The sequence below is a fragment of the Strix aluco genome, chromosome 2 (genome assembly GCF_031877795.1).
Source record: "Strix aluco isolate bStrAlu1 chromosome 2, bStrAlu1.hap1, whole genome shotgun sequence".
NCBI classification, from domain to species: domain Eukaryota; kingdom Metazoa; phylum Chordata; class Aves; order Strigiformes; family Strigidae; genus Strix; species Strix aluco.
The window spans coordinates 120457312-120479356 of record NC_133932.1 but is presented as its reverse complement, the minus strand read 5'-3'; the positions used below and the strand labels follow the sequence as shown (position 1 = coordinate 120479356).

The 22045-nt window shown below is 39.8% G+C and overlaps 1 protein-coding gene across 3 annotated transcripts in view; it reads right to left on the bottom strand.

Annotated features, from left to right (window-relative positions):
* Nucleotides 1-842: 842 nt before the first annotated feature.
* Nucleotides 843-22045, bottom strand: part of ALKBH8 (alkB homolog 8, tRNA methyltransferase) — a 49556-nt gene continuing 28353 nt past the window's right edge. For all 3 annotated transcript variants that reach the window (XM_074816142.1, XM_074816143.1, XM_074816144.1), the window contains 5 exons: nucleotides 17105-17211; nucleotides 12913-13067; nucleotides 11817-12082; nucleotides 2765-2914; nucleotides 843-1542 (listed from right to left, as the gene is read on the bottom strand). In XM_074816142.1, coding sequence (XP_074672243.1) covers nucleotides 976-1542; nucleotides 2765-2914; nucleotides 11817-12082; nucleotides 12913-13067; nucleotides 17105-17211 — 1245 coding nt within the window. In that variant the 3' untranslated portion in view covers nucleotides 843-975. The remainder of the gene's footprint in view (nucleotides 1543-2764; nucleotides 2915-11816; nucleotides 12083-12912; nucleotides 13068-17104; nucleotides 17212-22045) is intronic.

Sequence of the window (22045 nt, the reverse complement as noted above, 5' to 3'; positions counted from 1 at the left end):
TCAGCCAGCCCTGCATCAGTTCCCCTCTACTCCAGCTCTTTGTTCTTCTGACGCACAACACATAAAATTTTTTCCACTGCCAACTTTTAGGGGTTGAAACTATCCTGCAGAAAATTTGCACCAATATTGCCTTCACTTTAACGTTTTTCCTGGTTTTTTTCCAGGGGCATCTGAGCTGACACCCCACACCATGAGCCCTGGTGCTACAGGCACAGAGCCCTGCACTCACAGGCAGGCAGGCATTTAGCAGAGCTGGTCAGGGTGTTCCAGCTGGGCAACCTCACACCTCAGAAGAGCTTTCGAGTAACGCTACAATGAAAAGCCAGAGAAATCTGGGGAGCAACAGCATGAATTGTGGGTGCTTGAGGGTCAAGGAAGAGAAAAAGGGTTGTGGTATCTAGTTTCCCAGTTGCCCTGGAGGAAATCGTTATTACCACAACCAGAAGAGTAAATTCCCCACTGAAAGAGATCTGTGACCCCTGACAGACACCAAAACAGGCAGGACCAAACTTCAGGCAACGTTTTGACTCTTCAGCTAAACTGCTTCCCATGCCATTCATTCCCTGACCCACAGTTTTATACAGCAAACAGCTTTACATTTCCAGCCCAGAGTTCCATTCCAATTAGCTGTGGGCTGCAGAGCGGCCACTAGAGCTTCACCAGCATAAACTGATGTAAGAGAAGGGAGAAACAGTCCCTTTGTCTTTAAAAGCTCAACACTGGCCTTACTTATTTCTGTGGCCAATATTTTCTTACTTAATTCACAAAAGTAAAATAAACACTCTGCAGAGGTAGTATCTGAGTTTGGCCATTATTTTGTTAACATATGCACACAGTGTTAGTTACTGTTAACTCAATAAACAATCTTTATTCTGCTGTTTCAAAAGAGTTAATAGCTGCATCCTGCATTAAAAATACTTTTCGCACTGTAAAAACCAAACAAAACACCACCAATAGTGGAGGAAACACCACAGGCTACAACTTTTCTAGAACCACACACCAATTTCCCTGATCATAGTAACTCTTTTGAACCCTCACACAATCCAGGGATCTGCATGCTGCTTCCAGTTCCCCTTCACAGAACACATGGTAATAGCGGTGGAAAACAGGGCTGAGTTCTTGTGATTCCTTGGAGCCAGCTGGAAACAACACTGTATCAGCGCTCTCCCCTTTCTTTTTAGGGCCACCTTTCAGATGCCAGGGAACCAGCAAATCTTGAGAGTGAAAGGAGGTTCGGTTAGTGTGAACAGGCAGTCTGGAGTCTGCCACTGGCTCTGCATCACAGCCTTTGTCCTTTGAGTCATTAAGGAGTTGGTCAGAACATGCTGAGTCTTTGCTGCTATCAGGCATTTGATCACTAAGTGGTGTCTGGGCCATGCCAGTACTGATTTCCTCCTCTTTGTCTTTACTACCATTCTTCTCCTTAAGGTATTTAGACTTCTGATTTTTGTATTCTTGTTCCATTGCCCAGACATAAATGAGTGCCATTCCACCAGGTCTTAGAAGCCGGGCTAGTTCACGGATAGTAGCCAGTCTCCTCTCCTATAAAGGAAAAGCAGAAGTGTGAAACTAGTACATAAACAAAAAGACAGGAGAATGGAATGGCAGTAATTCCTCCTTACTGTCCCTCCCAAGATACAATAAAAATCAGAGAAATTTTTTTCCACTATGCATTTTCATTCATAATATAGTCCATCGCTATGCACAAGCCAAGACATTTTCTGAAACACAATTCTCACTGAAACACAATTTCTTCACCAAAAGGGTTATCAAGCATTGGAACAGGCTGCCCAGGGAAGTGGTTGAGTCACCATCCCTGGAGGTATTTGAAAGAAGTGTAGATGTGGTGCTTAGGGACATGGTTTAGTGGTGGACTTGGCCATGTTAGCTTAATGGTTGGACTCCATGATCTTAAAGGTGTTTTCCAACCTAAATGACTCTGTGATTCTCTTTCCATTTGAAAACAGTGCTGTGGTGAGCAGGATTTCTTGGACATACAGCCCAGCTGGAAATGACACACGCCTCTTCAAGAAGGTTGCTCAATATCTAAAATCCCAGATTCAAATCTACCATACCAGATGATACACACCCAAAATTTGCAGCTGAAGGAGTCAGATTTACAGCTTCAATGTGGGTCCTCTGAGCACCCAAACAAAGAGGCATCAGCCTTCTCCAAAACAGACATCTTCCTACTTTTTTATATTGGGTTTGAAAACATTCGCTGTATTTCTGGTATGGAGACACCAGTGGGCCCCACCTGTGATTATGGCTCTGTGGTCTAGAAGCTTGTTACAATCACACAGTTCCTGCCAGAAGAAGCTTACAGAGCCCAGAGATAAAGCAGACTAGTGAGCAGTGTCCCTCTTGTTTGCCGATGGACAATGAAGGCATAGAGAAAAAAAAACCCATGAGATCTACTCCAGATCTGAGCCAGGAAGTAATATCTCTCGACTCCCAAAACAGAGCCCCCTTTTCCAGTGTCATTAATTGCAAGCAGATGAAAACAAAACACAAACACCTAGATCAAAGTGCCCAGAGGAACAGGGGCATCTGACAAGCAGAGAGAGAATGTGAAGTGAAAGAAGCAGCAGCAGCACAACAGCTTAACTCTGCCAACTGCTTACACCAAATGCAAACCTTCAATTTCTCCCCATTTTGTTCTCCCCTTTTGCTTTCATGAGCCCAAACTAGCAGGTTTTTGTAGTATCAGTAGCTCTGCACAGCAATACAACAGTACAGTGGAGTACAGAGAGGGGTGACTTACGGCTGTTGAGAAATGGTGGATTACAGCAATAGAGATGCAGGCGTCACAAGAACCACTGCAGATTGGTACTGACAGGGCATCACAGACAAAAGCCTGGAAATTTTTTTCTCCACAAATATCCACCAGGTTTTTGCTGCGATCACAGCCAACCTATAACAGAAAGTGTTTCATTAAGCCTTTCATAACAGGATAATTACAAGACTGGAAAATGATTTTCACTTGATGCTTACAGTAATAGAGTCATCACAGTCTCCTACTGAGGTAACACATTTTAGTTCAAAATAAAAACAAGAGCAAGTGTGAGAAAATAGCCTTAAGTAAGAGGAATATATGGTTCCCATGTACAAAAAGAAAAAAGAAAAAAATCCCGATGCTGACTTAAAACAAAGATGGCAGATTGGATATTAGCTCATTATAGCACCCTCATTTTGAAACAGTTTAAGACAGAACAGGTTTCAACCTAAATTTTCCTCAAAACTGGCTCTTTAGGTTATCTTGAAATCAGCAAAATGAGAGGTGACCTAACCTCAGTATTTTCTCTTCCTTCCAATTGCCATTTGTAACCTGACAACATTTGAAGCAGACAAATACTGAACTCACAAAAGCTGAATCTACAAGTGTAAATGACAATCTGGTGACTTTGGCGGCAGCGCCAAAGTATGTCGCACATACTAATCACCCAGGTTTCATCACTTCAGTATAAGTAAGGAAGTGCTCAGGTACAGTCCCCTTCGCCCTCAGTATCACAATCCACAAAAATTTAACACAATTTCCCCAGGTTCTGTACAGTCCAAGTGGAGTGACCTCTAGGAACCATTTCAGGACACTTCATAAAATCTTTCTTTTTTCCCCCCTTTGAGCCTTGCCCAGTTTCTAGGTCAAAGATAGTAAGAAAAAGCATCTAGAAGAGGTTTTTTACGTGCTTGCATAAAAACAATAAATTCAAACTGATCAAGACCCTTCTGCAAGAACAAGTAGAGCAAGGCATGCATCACTTTTTCATGTCTGCCATGCACACTGAATACTCAAACCAAAGCCCTGCTACCAAGTTGTATATCAAACTCAGCTTGTATGAGAATATTAAATTTATTTGTTTTCAATGATCAGCAACAAGTAGATAGCAGAGAACAGATTCAGAATCCTAAATAATTACTGCTGACAGTGTTTATTGCATTTGACACAGAAAGAGTATTAAACTATCCTTGATGCAACAAGAATAGCAAACAGCTTGCTCTGGTTAATCAACTCAGCAAAGACAACAGTACTGCTAAAATTAAAAATCTCTTTTGCAATGATTAATCAAAATTATTTTTTTTTTGGTCATAACTTCATTTTATCAGTTCAAATCATTTTAGCTTTCAGTCTGCCATCACAGTTTTGAAGAAAACCAGGATTTTGTTCCAGTTATATGTCCTGAAAGCTTACAGGTGAGCTGCTTTCTAGTCAGGTCCCCAACTTTTGGTCCAAAGTAAATGACACAGTTGTGAAAATGCCAACCTGACAACCCAAGATAATCTTCCACAAAAACAGTACTACGAGTATGTACATATTTTCCTGCCAATTAGCTCTACACAGACCTGAAAAGTTCAATCCTTGCTTTCTTCCTATTTTTTCCTTGGCCTCATCTCTGCATTTATTAAAGCACTGAGTGAATAGTGTTATTTACAAATAAAAAAAGGAAACACTTGTTTACTTGGAAGTAAACATAAATGCCCATCATTTCACACTGGAAGCCAACTGAAATGCCTTTAAATTACTCTCATCATGGAATGGATTTAGCTGACAACCTGCATGTTAGATTCCACACCTCATTACTGGTGCCTTCAACTACTTTTGCAATTAAGACATTAGCATGCAGTATCTAATAAAACTCAAAGGACCAAATTCACTGCTGGCAGAAGGAGGGAGAAGAATACTTGCAAATTCCACTGACAACAAGCTTTCCCAGAAAGAATTGCTTTGGCCCTGCACGTCTATATTAAATTGCTTTGGCCCTGCACGTCTATAGTAAAAACAGGCTGGATAAATGGAACTCAATCCTCCCCTCCCAAAGTGACCTTGAAAGGACTACACCGTATGTTGATGAAATCCAATGAACTGAGAATGAGAACAAAGGCATGACTGCCAGAATGTGAAGTCCTCATTTGCATCTAAATTATATAAAATAATTATGAAGTCAGGCTTACTTGTATTGTCATACTTATTAAAGTGAATGTACATCCAAAGCAGAAAGATTCTGTTTCACAATGAAAATGGAGACCTTGAAATGGATCACTTTGAATGCATAGCTGCTCTAAAATAGGTGTATCAGGCTAAAACTTTATGTGGTTTTAAATGTAAACATTATAATAGGTGCTATGCATATATGCATAAATGCTGAACATAGGGAGTCACCACAGATATGCCTGATGCTGAAGCTAAGCAAATTTAGCATCCTTACTAGAATTCTCTCTGCAGCATATTTTAAAAGAATTATAAATCACCACATTCCTGCATTTTCTATCTTACAAGAAACATGCATTCACTAAAAACCAAGATTCATTAATTTCAGTTGTTTAGAAAACAATAAGCTAGCAAAAAGCAGCTAACTTCAGTGGTGCAATGCCAGCTTACAGCTAGAAAATGAACCTATCTATGATTTTTATGAGTGCAGAAAACATTTACAGCAAGGGGCAGAAACCCCAAACTCAACTCTTCCCAATTCTGCTACTGATTTCTAAATTCTGAAGCACATGGAAGCTTTGATGTGATGAATCTTCATTTACAGAAAACAGTTCAAAAGTTAATTTAGAACAAGTTTATTTTTCTCTCCCTAATTAAACAAGTCAAAACTTTTTAAATCTCAAAATATGACTGGAATGCTTTAATTTTTGCCAGTTCATATCTCTAATTTTGATGCTCAGCACCAGATATTGTCCTTTCTGACATCTCTTCTAGAGAGTGAAGAAAGGTAGACAAATTACTGTTAGTTCAATGTCCAAAACCAACAGAACCTAGTACACCTCTTGGTGAGCCAAGTTGTATACATTTTTAAGGTTCCCTGTTTCTTATTATCTGTGAGTCTTCTCAATCATTTCTTATACCTGTTTTCCCAGTTTTCCAAATAAAAGTCCTTGTTCAATCCCCTCATATATCTCAAATAGCATGGCTGACTGTTCAGCTGAATCCACCTCTTAGCAAGTCCACCTCTCAGCAAGTTGCTCTACACCTTTTCCCCAAAGGAGGCTGGCTTCTCAGTTTTCTCAGATTTTACTCCAGACAGCCATTCCCACATGCCTGCCTTTTTGGCACATACCACCAAGCTTCTCTTCACTGCTTTCTGTCATGTGGACAATGGCTCACAGGAGTTCCAGAGTGGCCACTAACACCTATGTACTGCGGCTCAGAATCCACTTACATTTTTAAGACGGATTTCAGGCACTGATTTTCATTGTATCTGGATAAACACTAACTGCATCCAACTTTTGTTTTAAGCCAGGAAATCTGTATTAGTATGAAGGCCTGTAACTCTGCAACTAGAACCCCAAACACAAAACTTATAAAAGACACAAAAGCATGTTGTCATTCTGGCATACAACACCCTCTCTTTAGGGCACACCAGGTGATGCAAACTTTTAGACTAACAGAAGTATCAAAAAAGACTAAGATAAAAGAGGATAAAGTAAGAGAGAAACAAATGCAACACCTGTCATTTGTCCGAGTTTGCAGCAGCTCTGTACTGGCTTCCTGGGAACAGGATAACACAGGCAGATATCCCATTCCACTCCTTTGTGTTCCCAGGCACCTTCACCTCCATTGTTTCAGCCAGGAACAGCTAAACTAAATTTTACAAAATCTCCTTAATGCAGTGCTTTGGAATAGATCATTAGAGGGCAAAAGACACTAAATAAATAGCTTGCTTTGTAATGGTCCTGCAAGTCTGCAAGAGATAAATCTTCTTTGCAAGCTTAAATAAAGATAGGTAAAGACAGGTTGATGTTGCCCACCATTATATATTTTCTTTCTATGTTTTTTCATTATAACTAACTTACCTGGTAGAATTAGTTCATTTAAGTATCTGGAAACCTGACTGATTCAGCACATTAGAAACTGATTAAGAAAACTACATCTAATTCTGAAATCCAGCTGCCAAATGGAATTATGTGGCTCCCTGGAGAAACACCTCAGCTATAACTAATAGCATGAGAGCATCAAGGAACCAAATTACATTCCAGTAAACACACACATACATAGAAAAAGAGACACCAGCACAGCCATAGCAAGACAGACAAATCTCCTTGCTCCAGTTGGTCTGAGTCAGGCCTTTAACATTCCCTTCACGTAGTGTTTTGGTTTTCCATTGCATACAGTCAGCGTGTCTGTGGAAAAAAAGTGCTATGTCTGAAATGTGAAGTTCATTTCTCAATGACAAAGCGTCAGAACCAAGTTGAGCAATTCAGCATTCATTCTGGTTTTGTGCTACTGTTACCCCAGTTCCTTCTGAGCTCTCTTCCCAGGCCTCCCATCATTTTAATGACTCCTATTCATTGAGAGAAAAGGGCAGGAAGGTTTATCTGCCTTGCCCTCCGACTGCTAAGGTACAGCGAACTTGCTCCAGGTATACCTTTACAATTAGTTTTGTCCTTCCTGCTTTTACCTACTACTACTAAGTCCTTTGGATCAGAACTTGTTCTCAATCAACATGGACCCAGTGCAACTAAAAGCCACCCACCATTATGCAACTGTATGGCAGCAAATATTCACCCTCCCTCTTCCCCACACCCTAGCAAAAATCAAACTTCTATACAGTTCCCATGGAAGCCAGTTTGGGACGGTAATGCAGAAAACAAATGCACATCTCACAGCAAAAGGGTGTCTTACAAGGTCATGTGAAGTACAGGCTACGTTACTGATTACCTTTGAATGACACACACTACAGAAATAGGAATGTCTGTATTAAAGCAAACCATTTGGGCTCTTGTGTTGCCATTTTTCTTCCTAGCATCAATATTCTGGCAAGGAAATAGCATTTTCAGTTGTCTGTAACTGGATTTCCCACCAGTTTCAGTTCAATTAAGAATGCAAACCACAAAATTGAAAGGCTTCACTGTCCTTCACTCACACCCTAGCCCTGTGAGGATGCTGAACGTTCCTGGGGGAATTTACACATCGCCACACATACCTGAACAGTGCAAACTGGGAGACAGAGCTAAAGCTTGTAAACACTGATAGGATACATTGCAATGATGTCGGCTGTCTCTGGAATGAAACCCTTGTGGTTATGGGGGGTGCATAAGGCTGAAACGTAGCATTCTGTGAAAATAGAAGCCCTGCTTACAGATATGATTAAGTTTGAAAGCACTTAAACTGTTAAAATATTTCCCCCAAATGAGGTTGGGTGGGGAGGGATTGTGTAAAAACTACCCTGAAACCATTTCTCTCTTTTGCATTCATTCAAACAATAAAAAAGCTGGGCGATACAGAAAAAGTAATCTGAAACTTTATTAAATTCAATCTTTCTCCAGTCTTTGTCCTAACTACATCAGACTTGAATTCCATCTCTCGCTCAAACATTCTTAATCTGAATTTGTTTGTCATGAAATTGCTGCTTTTTCACTGTGTCAGAATAATGCAGCCATTACAGCACTGTCATTTTCATTGAGCATAGCTGGACTCAGGTGCATTTCATTGTCACACAAGGATACTCAAGTAGATAAGGCTGTATGTAATCATCCAAAGAAACTGAAGCAAATACAATAGCACAGGCCACAGTGGAGACATTTTCAGACAGTGCCTGAAGAGTAAAACCTTCAAGAGAGCTACCTTAGCTTTGATCTACCATTACTACTGCTACTTAAAGTAGCCTATCTAAAAATGTACAGTAACCTTTAGAGCACATCATTTGCCGTTAGAAAGTGCTTGCCTCAGATTTTCAGTATTTGAATCAAAATACTCCAAGCTACATAGTTGTATTACCAGTGTTCTACCCAACCCCTAAATAACTCCTAATTTCACAGCACTGCTTTATTGCTTCCTTCCCAGTGGGACTTAGGCTAAGAGCTGCAGTGCACTGTGCATAAAAACTTACCAAGAGCCACAGCAATTGCCATGAAGGAAAGGCTGCAGCAATTGATTAAGTTTCTGCTTGGATTTTATGCTCCCAAGTCAAGAGGAGCAAACGAGGGCAGAAACTGATGCCCTGCATCTAGAGAGCACTCCCCTTATCCCAACAATGCACCTGATATACAAAGCATATTCTGCTCCATGCCCAGGCCGTGGTAAATGGAAGTAACACAGTATGAGAAACAGCTCTGTATAATCAGACCTTTCTGTTGTGCCCAAATAAGAACCCAGGAAGACAACACATAGTGGAAAAGACTTCTCCTTTCTCCCTTAGATAAAAAGAACAGGCTGACTCATCCAACACAGTCACCACACCAAGGAGACTGGCTACCAGTGATAATACTGATATATTGCTGACACTTATTCTACAGTACTTCCTATAGAGCAGTACGGCAAGGGAATCTAGGTAAAAATCCCCTTAAGGAATATACGAGTACTGATCCTCCATTTATGAATAAATGAGTATTGATTTCCCACAAATCAGGATTCACAAAATAAAAAAACCACTGATGTTGGTCCCTTCCACAATCACAGAAACAAAGTATTTAAAGTAGTACCTTGCTTCAAAAAATAGCCATTACCAGCTTTAGAGGAAGATGCACAAAAAAAATCAAGACTGTTCACTCTCTAAAAAGTTGACCATAAGAAAAACATCCTCCTAACTCCTGCCTACCAGCATTTTCCTTCAGGCCAAAGAAAAAGGCTTTGTATTACTTACGAACAAAGCAATTCAATGTCTCATAGAAGAATCTGACCCAATCCTTATGACTGCTGCTCAGTGCTTGGCTTTCTGGCATTTTGTGACCATAAGTTCCATCCAATAAATGGCACCAAATGTGCCCAAAGTATTTTGTTTTCTCAGTAGAAAACAGTTTGCTGCAGTTTAACCTGCTCCAACCTGTCAGGTCCCCTCAGATCACCTCACTGTCCTCACTAGCAGCAACTACTCATATCCATGCTAGGTGATTGAAGTGACACCCACTGATAAACCTTCATCAGCACTGAATGACATCCAACAGCCCCTACCTTCGTGTCCAAACCAGTGTAACACCACGCTGTTCCTCTCACCTATAATAATTTAGTTCTCTTAGTCTTTTTGAGATACCTTGTCAACAGTTTAAAAAAAACATCTGTACACAAAATATACACCAGTTTTTCTTTAACCACACGTTGGCTGACACATAAAAATAAATACAGTAGAAAGAAGGAACCACATCCATCCTCCTGAGACTCTGTGCTGGCTTGCAGATGAAAATAAGCAAATGCAAAGTCTGGAGTCTAACTCCAACCAAGAACAACTAGTTGTCACCAGTGGAAAATAAAATGTCAAGGGAGGCCAACTGAATGAAGCAATTCCCAGATTCTGTTTTTCAGCTGTCTCAACTGCCTCTTTAAAAGGTTTCCTCCCTTTCACTGTTATTTTTCACATTTTGGATTTCTCCTGCAGGCACATATGAAATGAGGTAACTCCTAAAGTGACAGAGGAGAGGGGCTGGCTTTCATTTGACTGCCAATAGATATGTCATCTTTCCTTTAGCTGGTTAACTGTGGGCTCCAGAGAACAGACTGATGCTGGCAATTTTTGAACACAGCATCTTGCAGAGATTTCGCCTTAAAAGTCTACCACAAACCTAAACAACAGCAATTTACCAAATTCATTTTAGGACCAGGTGACCTTCATGGTACCCTGATGAACTTTCCTTCTCTCTAGTTAGGTTAGCTGACTTTTCTTATAGGAGTCAGGAGTGCAAGAGTGAAATGTTCTCAACATTAATAATTATATTCAGGCTACAGCAGTCAGGCATAAACATGCCTACTTATAAATCAGTTGATTTTGTTCTAGCTTATAACAACAGTAATGGAAATAAATCCATTACTAATATAGACAGGGCTGTAAATAACAAATTAGGTTTTATACCTGAATATAAATAGCAGGACAGAAACTCCTGAAACAGACAAACAAGTCTAACTTTTATTACTAAAAATTAATATTTTGCCTTACATAAAAGTTTTCAAGTCTGATGTATTTCAAAGTGTTTCACAGTACAAGCTCATGAAAGAATCAGACAATTCTGGAACAGGGGAGAGCAGATATCATAATGCATACCTCGCAAAGATTTCTTTTGGGTAAAAAAAACATGAAATTTGACCCTTGCAAAAAAGTCTTTGAAATATTTGCAATAGAAACTCTTGCTTGATTCATATTTGTATGAGCTTCATGTCTGCCCGATACGAAGGAGAGAAATAAAACTGGGCTAAGTACAGACTGTGAGACAGAGCAGGTGATGAGAACATCAGCAAGAATGATGTCAGAACTGTCTAAAGGTGAAGACAAGGGAGTGAGAGAAAGGCCAGAAGTCTGTGCTGAAGACGAGACTCCCCCATGAATTTTATGTTGGCATATTTACTGGACCTATGCACGGAGTCAGAGGTGGGACAGCCAAACATGACATCATTCACAAATGAGCCATGCCACCAGGCCAAAGGGAACTGCAGAGGATATATGAAAAGCAATGCTGCCCATGGAGATTTCAGAGACATGTGTACTGCATTCCCCACCCACCAGCCAAGTGAAAAACTCATTGGAAGTATTCAAACTGCCCAATCATTTTCCCTTTTAATAAGTTTATTGAACAACAAAACAAAAAAGGCTAAAGCATCCATTACAATTTCTCAATCCACTGCACCCATTACTGGGTTGTTTTTTTTTTTTTTATCAACGTATTTTGACTTGCAAAGCAAAAGTGGCTTTGGAAAAAAAAAAAAGAAAAGGGTAATGTACATAATGAATGGATTGGGAAACCTAACACAAATGGTAATTGATCTTGGATCAGGAAACAGCTTTCTGTTCTTGGCGCTCTTCCCACTACTGAAGCTCCAACATGCTACAACTGCACAATGGAATAAACACTAGTACCAATGAAAACAAATGACAGTAGCCACTACTTACCATGTACAAATCCTCGTTGATGCCTAGATATTTCCCATTACCACAACCAACATCAGCCACTATCGACCCTTTTGGTAGGGACCTGAGAAACTCTACGATTTTGGGCCACGGGCTATGCCTGGTACTGCTGAAGTGTGTGGCAATCTCTTCATACACCTTGTGCACATATTCTTGCTCCAGCTTTGAGGCCTCCATCTCACTGTGGGGAAATGAAGGTTGTACCTGTCTTTGCTGTCCTTTCTGGCTGTCACAGACAGATGGGTAAACTAGATATAGCAACAGATACACAAAAAAAAAATTATTAAAGTAATGCCTTGTGGTTAAACTTATTTAGCAAAATAAAGTTAAAAGCAAAATATTAAAATGAAAAAAAAAGATGCTTCATTCCTCCTTCACCTTCTAAAAACTGAAATACAGGTCAAACTGCAGAAGTGTTTGATGACCTTAAAACAAGCAACCTGCTCACATGTACCAGAGGCCGTTTGCAGCGATCATTCATCCTGCTATGTTGACAAGGTTTACGTTTTCAAAACTGAGACAGTGCCCCTAATACCAAAGACCATGACATCATTGCAATTCAGCCTCTGAAATTCTGTTCTGAGGGCACAAATGGAATTCAATTCCATGTAATCATTGAGACACCTATCTATTATTATCTGTACTGCCCTAAGGCACTTACATGGCCCTGTCACTGCAGATCTGACTACTTCGCCTTCTCTAATGTATTTGTTTTCACAAAATTACAGTCCTCTTCAAATAAAAAACAACCAAACCAGATGGGAACCTGAAGAATAGTAGCTACTTCTATTTTGTTACATTATTCCGGCACTTGAGGACCCAATGAAATGCAAGATTCCAGATTACTTGCCTGGCTCTGGAGCAAGCCAAATCACTTTCTGTAGAGAAACTCCAGCAACCACATGGATGCAACCAATTCAAGCCATATAGTATGCCCAACTCCAAGCCATTCAAGAATGGCTACCAGGACTGCCAAAAGTACCCAAAGGGATAAACCGGTTTGCCAGAAAAAAAAAAAAAAATTATGTATTGGTGGTAAATAACAATTTTGACTTGAAGATCACCTCAAGACACTTACTGCAATTGCAAGGGCTTCTCCTCACTTTCCTGAATGTAAACGATGTCCTTGTTTCCCTTCGATTCAGTGTTAAATCTCCAACATCAGCAGTGAGTGTTCCAACTTTTTGCCCAAGCTCAGATGCCTGAATTACGTCATATTTTCGGGGTGTAATCCTAAAACAGAGTAACACAAAATAAAAGAATAATTCAATTTGCATCAGAAAAAAACCCAATCCATCTTTATAAGGAGGTAATTCTTACATACTGTGACAAGTGTGACTACAACATGCTATTTAACATACTGCTGCTTCTCAGTTTTCAAATTATTCAATTTCAAAGAAAAAAGAGGAGCTTACACAAACTAATGATGCTAATTAAAGTGTTATTTAATTGAAAATAATTACATTTTCCTTCCTTCCCTTCCATAAAGTTTGATTGTTTATTGTTCTAGGACATATTTTTTTAATATATTTATTTTATGTTAAAAAAATATATATTTGTTAAAGATGAAATACACTACTAACAATGATGGCTATGCATATAAAAGCATAGAATTGACTGAGCTCTACATTAGCAGATTGAAGTTTCGTGTTACAAATGGGCCTCTCCAATGAATTCTGCTTTGCAACAGAATTGCTTTTCCATTCCTTGACAACAGAGGATGCAAAGAATGTAGCACTTGCGAGATCTGCTAAAATACCTAAAAGGGAGAAACTCTGCTGTAGATCTTTCTTGATCAAAATCTATCAGCCAAGCAAACTGGGAGCATACCTTTTCTTAAGCTACTTCTGGATTTGGCATGGATCTTAATGGAACACAAAAACATTTTTGCAAGGACAAAATTCATAAAATGAAAGTGATTTTGAACTTTCTTGGGGTGACAAAAGTTTCAAATAATTTTATGAAAAGGTTTACATTACAAAGAACTACCAAACCCAAAAGTTTTTAATAGCTCTACAAATGGATCTCTCTCAAAGCTAAGAGGAAACTGAGAAAGTAAAATGCAAAACACAACATGAAAGAAGATAAACAGCTGCACCCACATGTAGTTTCCCATCACTTGCACATGGGAAAAAGTAGATACTCTTGGAACAAAATGGAAACTCTTCAGGGAAATACATTGCTTAGCACTTCAAAGCTGTTACTGTCACACTGAAACGCTTCCTGAACTTAATCATCAAGGAGATTAATGCAGAAATTTCCTCAAGGAAAAAATGATCTCTAAGGAATTGGCCTCTCAGGGAAGCCCTTTCAGAGCTGCTGACTTCAAAGTATTTGACTCCCAACAGGGCAAACTCTCAGTATAAAACTGACTTCTGTATTGGTTAGTTGAGTTTAACCCCCACAGGCTGAGCCAAAAGCAGGAAAAAAAAAAAGTGTCTTACATCTTTTAATAAAGCAGAGCATTCAGACTCAGTCTCAAATTTCTACTGGAACTTTTTTGCAGGTCACATGAAACTGGTGACCAGTGCCTGTACTTAACCAAGAAGAATGATCCAAATGCCAAGAAGGCAATCTGATCAGCATTCCTGTACTTTGCTGTATGCCATCTTTCCTACTGCAGGGAAGCCGATCTCTAATCCAGTCACAGGGAAATAGAGTGCAGGTCCTTTCTGTCTGGAAATCAGGAAGCAGCACACTGATGCTCCATCTAGCTGTTGCAAAAAGGAGACATGAAGCAATCCTGAGAACGGAAATCTCCCAGAGGCAGCTATGGGAAGGATGGGATCTAATAAAGAACTGCCTTGTTCACAGCAGATAAGGAAGCTATGATGAAATAATCAGCTGAGGATGCTCAAGACTCCCTGGACAGAACTTCAAATCCCGAGTTTGCAGATTTTCTATTTTATTTTCTTCTGTACCTGCAGTGATAAGTCTTCTTTTTCAAGGTTCTTATTTCTAGGTTTCAACCAACAGAATTTCCTGTTGCCTATACTACAAGCAAAAACTCTAGATAAAGGTTGGGCTAAAAACAGGATTCACAATTTCAAAAATTAAATGCTGGACATCTTGCTTGGCACAGAGTTGTTTTACTACTGCAGTGTCAGGAATGGTGTTTTGCCAGGTTACCCAACCAAAAATGAACCTCATCAGAGAAAACATCACAAATGAACCTCATCAGAACAGCTGTAATATTACTTTCATCTATGAGTCAAAAAGAGCACATATCTTTTGCTCTCCTTGATGACACTTTATAGCTAATTTCTTAACCATATGTTTCTCCTTCAGAGAGAACAGAACAAAACCCCCTTCCCTGTGCACTTTGTTAACAGGGTCAAAATGAAGTCTTTAATTCCCTTGGCATCCAAATAAGACACACTGAAAACATTTCCAGAATAATTCCAAAATTGAACCTTTTGCTCTCTAATTTGACTTCTGAGGAGTAAATAAAAGGCATCACAAATGACCTTAAATACATCCTGACATGATGCATGCAAGTAAATTAACTACATTTGTTCACTGGATGATTAATCTCATTGATTACAATAGTATGCTCCACTACCATGATGGAAAGCTTACTCCAGTTGAGTATCTTGACCCACTACTGCTTTTAAAATATACAGAAAAACTATTTTTAGGAAACGTGGACAAGCACTGGAACAGGAATAACTTATACATGAGTAGACAGATCTGGGATCTTAATTTTAAATGTATTTTATGTCATTGGTTCTCAAAAGAAAACCATCACTTGAAGGTACAAGTGAGGTAAGTAATAATCTCATTCCAGTTCTTAGTAGGCAGGTACACTACCCCAACTTGAATGCCTGCTGGCAAGTGCCCTGTGTGCATCCTTCCCCCTCCTGGGAATTTAGCTGCCCAGGGCCAGCTTGGAAAGAGCAGAGCTGGTGGCCTTAGAGAAGGCAGTGAAGACAGCCAGAGGCCTCAGCAAGGGCCACCCGTCCTTCCCCTGGGAGCTGCTTTTAAACAGAGGGTGTCCTACTGGGCATCCCAACCTGGCCTCAGCCCAGCCCCATGGAGCTGCTGGATGCCCAGGGCTGGGGACTGCCCCCTGGCCAGCAGTGTCATGACATGGAAACTGCACTATGTTCTCAGAGTTGTAGATAATCTTTCCAAACAACAACTGACAGTATTTGACAGGATCGAATAAGAAGCTTATAACGCTGGTAACCATGTTCAGTCTTGTATACCAAAAAACAAAGGATTTCACTGCCCTGGGCTTCTATAATGATGCATGTCAGTAGTACCAGCTGCTTTTTACAACTGTTTAATTTAATGAGAGAATATACAGGTGGCATAAGCACTCTATAAAAATTAACAATGTAAAGGTCATTGGGGAGTTCATAGTCACCCTTCTTCATAATACAAATTAACCAGTAAAATTAAAAGGCAGAGTATCTTCTGCCAATAAAAGGATTTGATGTTTAATTTACACAGAATGTAATTAGTGCCTCCAATTGACTGCTGTAAACAGTGACGGCTTGGGTCAAACAAAGGAAAAAACATTTACCATGAGCATTTCTGTCCAATATGAGGGTTTCCATATTCTCCTGAAGTGCACTACTATCACTCTCAGAGCTTGCCAAGGTTTTAGCCTTTTTGCCAATTTCAGAGCTCCTATTGTAAGTATCTCCCAGCAGTGCATGATTTAAAAAGCCTGTGTTTAAATTCTAAAATAAGCAAACCCTCAAGACGTATTTCAAGAAATCTCTTTTCCAGGACCCAAAACCGTCTCAGTACAATGCAGCCTTATCATTTAAAGCAGCTGGTAAGAGCTCTGGAAGACTCCACTTTGTCACCCTCATGCCCTCTGTGCAGGGGAAGTCACTCTCTTAAACCAGCCCTTCTCTAAAGACTTTGGCATATGTGAGCCAATGGGAAAAGCTGGGGGCTGAAAAGAGAGAAAGGAAATTGTGAAGCTAATTGCACTACAATCAAATCTTTGCCAGCTCAGAGTCACTGAGGACTTTTACACCACAGATACAAGTGAGAGCAATTTCCAAGTGAAACTTCACTTGTGACAGCAGCAGGTAACTGCAGCTCAGGGACTGGCAATTACCTTCCTAAAATCCCCATTTTTTTTCAATTTAACCTGAACAGCATCTGAGCAGAGGAGTGAATTTGTATATTAATTATAAAACCTGACTTGATTTCTTTCAGAGCAATTTTAAACACAGAATGTCATTAACAAAGCAAATAAACAACATATATTATTCTTCTATTATCAGCAATGAAGGGACTCTTGCACATACCCATGTGTCCACAGGTATCTGGATTCTCCAGCCATCACCAATAAACTGCATCGGGGCAGCATAACTGCCACTGCATGGCCATCAGGGTGTTTGAAATCCATCACAATCTAAAAAGAAGCAAAACCAGTCACCATGAATGAGCATGACTTACAGAGCTTCATATACATGCCAGGCATTCTCAAGTCCTAGTTTTGTTTGCCTTGTCAACGTGATCATCAGAATATTGCCATGAAACAGCTACTTATTTCCTAGGGATGCAAAAGTCTCTAGGTCTCTGTCCTTAAGATCCCTTTTTTTCAGCACTGTGTTCAAAAATCTGAAGCAGTCACCAATATGTGTGTATATATAATTAGTAAAATACTAAAAAAAAAAATTCACGTTTTCTTCTTTTCACAGTAATCACTTTCTTTGTGAGAACATGGTAGCACCGTTTAATATCTGTGTGTACCTGTGAGGTAGGAAAGTATTACTACCCCTCAACTAAAGGCAACTGCGTAAGAGGGAGAGAGGACTCATTTGTTGTAACTCAGCCATCTGAAAGTTAGGTACCTGGGCTCAGGCAGTCAGCTACTGTCTTTTTGTGACGTCTATGCAGAGAGAGACAAGTATCTCCACAGAGTGATTCATCCTAGTCTAAAATGTAGAGCTAAGTGACATGGAATAACCCTATGCCCTCTGGAAATGCCTATCCATTCACAGCAGATTGAGCTGAGACAATTAATTCAGAGTAGATACATAACATTTAGCTAACCAGTATTAGGTGAGAGAAATCACTGCCAACCTGCCCACATTCTTGGAGGTTTGCAGCACAACAAGCACATGCAGTCTCCCAAGATTCTGACTAACATGCCAACTACCAGACCATCCTTTCATTATTTGCCACCTGGCTTCTAGCCATGGCAATATATTGAGGTAATGCTTTCAGCTTTATTCCAATTTCACAGCCCAGATGGCAGCGCTACATTCTGCTTCTGCTCCGGCTAGGAATGTTATCCTTTTACATTTCCCAAATGAGAGAAACACTTGCTGTGGAAAATAAGGAGCAGGTCATTTAAGCAAGCCAAAAGAGTTACAGAAGACAGAAGGCTTACCAAAAAAGAAAAGTGGTCAAAAACTATTCAAGTCGGTGGTTCTAGCTACACTGGAGAATTAGCATCATGAAAGTGCTGCCACCTGATTTGTAACCTACTAAGTAAGCAATTTAAAAGCAGACTTACTACAGTATGCCAGAGCAAAACAAATTAAGCAGTTCTGCTTCTGCATACAGATGCATTTAACAAAGAGAAAATAGTGGTGCAATGATCAGTCATTCAACATAAAAAAACAGCAAGACAGAGACTGAATAAGCAAGAGTTTTAAACACTACAAATTACCACTTACAACATTTACTATTTAATGTTGTGCACACTGGAGCAAGCTACAATGGCATTTACACTTTTAGGAAAAAAAATTATTTACGCTGTGGTACCACCCACATAGAGTGACACAGCTTCTCCTGTTCAGCTATCTAAATTTAAGTCAAGAAATGACGAGGGTGACAAACAGTGGGGCTGAAAGAGGAAGAGAGATGTGGGGGAACAGGAATAAAGCCTACCTATAAGCCCTGATTAATGATTATGAAACACTTCAGTAGCTACACAAATAGATGAATGGCAGCCACTTGCTGCAGCCACTTGCTAATACGCTCCTTCCCCTGCACTTAGCAATTTCTTCTAGGTATCCTCCAAGAAGCACGGGGTGAAGACGAAAACACAGTGGCTTCACAGATCTGATTGGGAGGCTGTCCCATAAAGCACGACTAGGTGCAAGCCTCCGTAAAAAGATATAGCTATCTGGCAAGGCAACGAAACCAGAGGATAACTAATCAGGACCAGCAAGTAAGGAAAGGAAAAGCATGAAAAGAACACAAGTGGGGAGTGAAGTGGTTGGATGAAATGGGCAAAATAATATCTCCATCTGTCTTTTGCCTCTCTGGTTCACTGCTGTTGAGGGACAGGTGTGAGGGGACAATATAGAGACTGGGTTCTTCAGAAGTATGGCAGAATAAAGTGAACATGAGACTCTGTCCAGATTCCTTCCTGGAGGCTCAGTTACTCCACTGTTCCTCTTTCTGGGTCAGTAGTAGTAACCAAGCTCTGTTCTTGCAGATAATGTTCAAGAACTGCACTTTCTCCAAGAGTCAAAGAGGAGACCTCTGTGGGGTCTCCTACACTTCCCGTTCCCACCTCCCTCCAGGGCCCGGAAGAGGACCTCATTCTGCGAGCCAGGGTGGGGACTCTGTATGAAGCAGCAGGAAACAGTTATTCCAGCTCCCTGCCTCGTCCACTACTTTCCCTTGTGCATCTCCAATTCCCTTTACCCCACCAACTGCATGGCCCCAGAGACTCTTCACAGAAGATGCTCTTCAAACCCCGTCCTGTTAACAACTGTACATCCAATATAGCAGAATTGCAGAGTGTTGCGTATAACAGACAGCATGTTGGGAATGAGAGGCCACAAAACTATCCCTGGTAACTGGATTTTCAGGCAGAAGTGGCAGGAAAACAGACAGTAAAAGAGGAGAGCTTGTCCTCCTGACTGAATTTCAGCTATGCTAAGCCAACAAGAAATATGTAAAACAAAATTTCTGATGGTGCAGAATTTGAGGCTGAAAAACAGGATTTGAGGCTGAAAAGCAGGAGATTATCTATGTAACATCTGGCAAGTCTAGTCCTCACCAGCACAGGATCCCAGCTCTGTCCCTGCTCCCTACTTTTCTGTGGAGGAAAAGCTTCTGTACTATCATCTCATACTGTCTGGCTGCTCCCCTTCTAAGCAAATTTCATACTTATGACAAGCCATGATGATTTGGGGAGGAAAATATAAACAAAGGATTAATTTACTTGCAAATGGGCAATGACATTAAGCAATTAGCAGTAATTGGAAGAGTCAAAAATCCAAATCCAAAACTGACCTTTGCTTATGAAGCAGATGGAGATCCTCACATAGAATGTATCTAAGTTTTGCATTCTTTTCTATTAACAACGAATTTGACATTGCAATTCAGACAGATAATCAAATTTAAGGAACCCACTGTGAACATGTGAAGAAAATTAGTGCAATTCCTATGCTTCATTCCTTTATCTAGAATAATTGCACCTGAATGCTTAAAAAAAACCAAGCAAGAGTACTTCTACCCTTTGTTTACAGTACAGTAAAGAACATTTAACCCAGAAGGGTTTTTGAAGAACTCTGTTCTTATCTCTGAAAGCCTATTACTGACTGAGGTAGATAACATTCCCACACTCACTATATGTGTCTTTATCCTGGCAGAACATTCTAAATTGTCACTGTCACACACACACACACAAAAGATTAATGCGTTTGGTCCTCTTTTTAATTTACTAAGGACTCACAATCAATAAAGCAACTCTGCCACTGCTGAATCAATCTGCTTCATGACAGCTTTGCTCCACAGGAGCTATTTCCAATTACTATTTTCGGTTTTACCTATTTTCTTTTTTCTCTTAGATGGCAGAGTCAATAAAGATCAAATTTTCAGCTAGCCCATGGTGCATCATCCAGGGATTACATTCAAAAAATAAAAATAGTGGATGCTTTGATCTTATACAACTTTTACCTTCTTTCTTTGTACTATGGGGAAAGTGTGTCTCTAAATACACCGAAAAACTTAAAAGAAACAAGAAGCTAATAATACCTACTTGTGGTTTTAAATAACTTGTCATGATGCCAGGTTATTTGAGAGTGTTCATGATGAGGGAGCACATGAAGCAGTAAACAGCTTTCAAGGATGGCTAAACATCAAAGCAAAGGGACACCCATATCACGAACATTGTTCCTGTGGCATAAAATACAGCAAAATGCAAAAACCAGAAAAGAATCCAACATAAAAAAGAAAGCAAAGAAAGTATGTTTTTCTTAACTCTGCAGGGAATGAGAAGTCTGCACCGCCTTTCAGTGCAGTTGTACTGCACTTCATGGAAGACCAGAAGGATGGAGGTGAATGACTGGTCTATCAAATAAGTAATGATCCAAAGGCAAAACAGAAATGATGCAACAGGCCTATATGGACAACGTTGATAAGGATTTCACTGCTACAGTGTGAAATGACAATGTTGTTTTTCTACGCTTTATCTCTGATGCAATTTGTATTTGATGTTAATAGACTACCTTAGACGAAACAGACTCCAAAGCTAAAAAAAGTACCATGTGGAATGCTTCTCAAGTCTCTGACATTATTTACTGAATTTTCAGAGAGCAAAGACACATTATCAGCCTACGTAGCAGTTTCCCACACATAAAACAGATGAAAAAGAATGTCTACTTCAAAGACAGCTGAGAGGTTTAAAGCCCACACACGGAACTTGAACAACACAGTGGGGCTCTACACAGAGACAAGAGCCTGCTGGCTTACACGGGACTGAGGCAATCAGTAATACACAGCGCCTTTCACTGCAAAAACCATGCTAAATTCCAAAATTTGGAATTCAGAAAAATGCTGAATTTGAAGGGGAAAGAGAATAGGATTATCTTCTCAGAATAATCCATGCCATAGGAAATATATCTTATGTAACCTATGCTGATATTTACATGGCATATTATGGTCTCTAACCATACTTCAGAAAACGAGTACAACATGATGATGAAATATTTCAGTACTACTGAAAAAAAAAAAAAAATCTCAACAAATGCACAGGCCTCCCCCATATCAGCTTTACACTAAAGCATACTATCTCGTGCTAAGCCTGTTTATCAACTCAGGTACTATGGTGGTGCTAGTCAGATGTTTAATATACTTAATAGGTTTTGTTTCTACAAAAATTGTATTCAATTTTCCATCCATGCAATGCATTACTATCTTCCTGAATTTTCTGTGTTATTTTAAGTATCTATATATTTCTTCCTCTTAATTGAAGTCTAGCATATGAATGTTTAAAAACC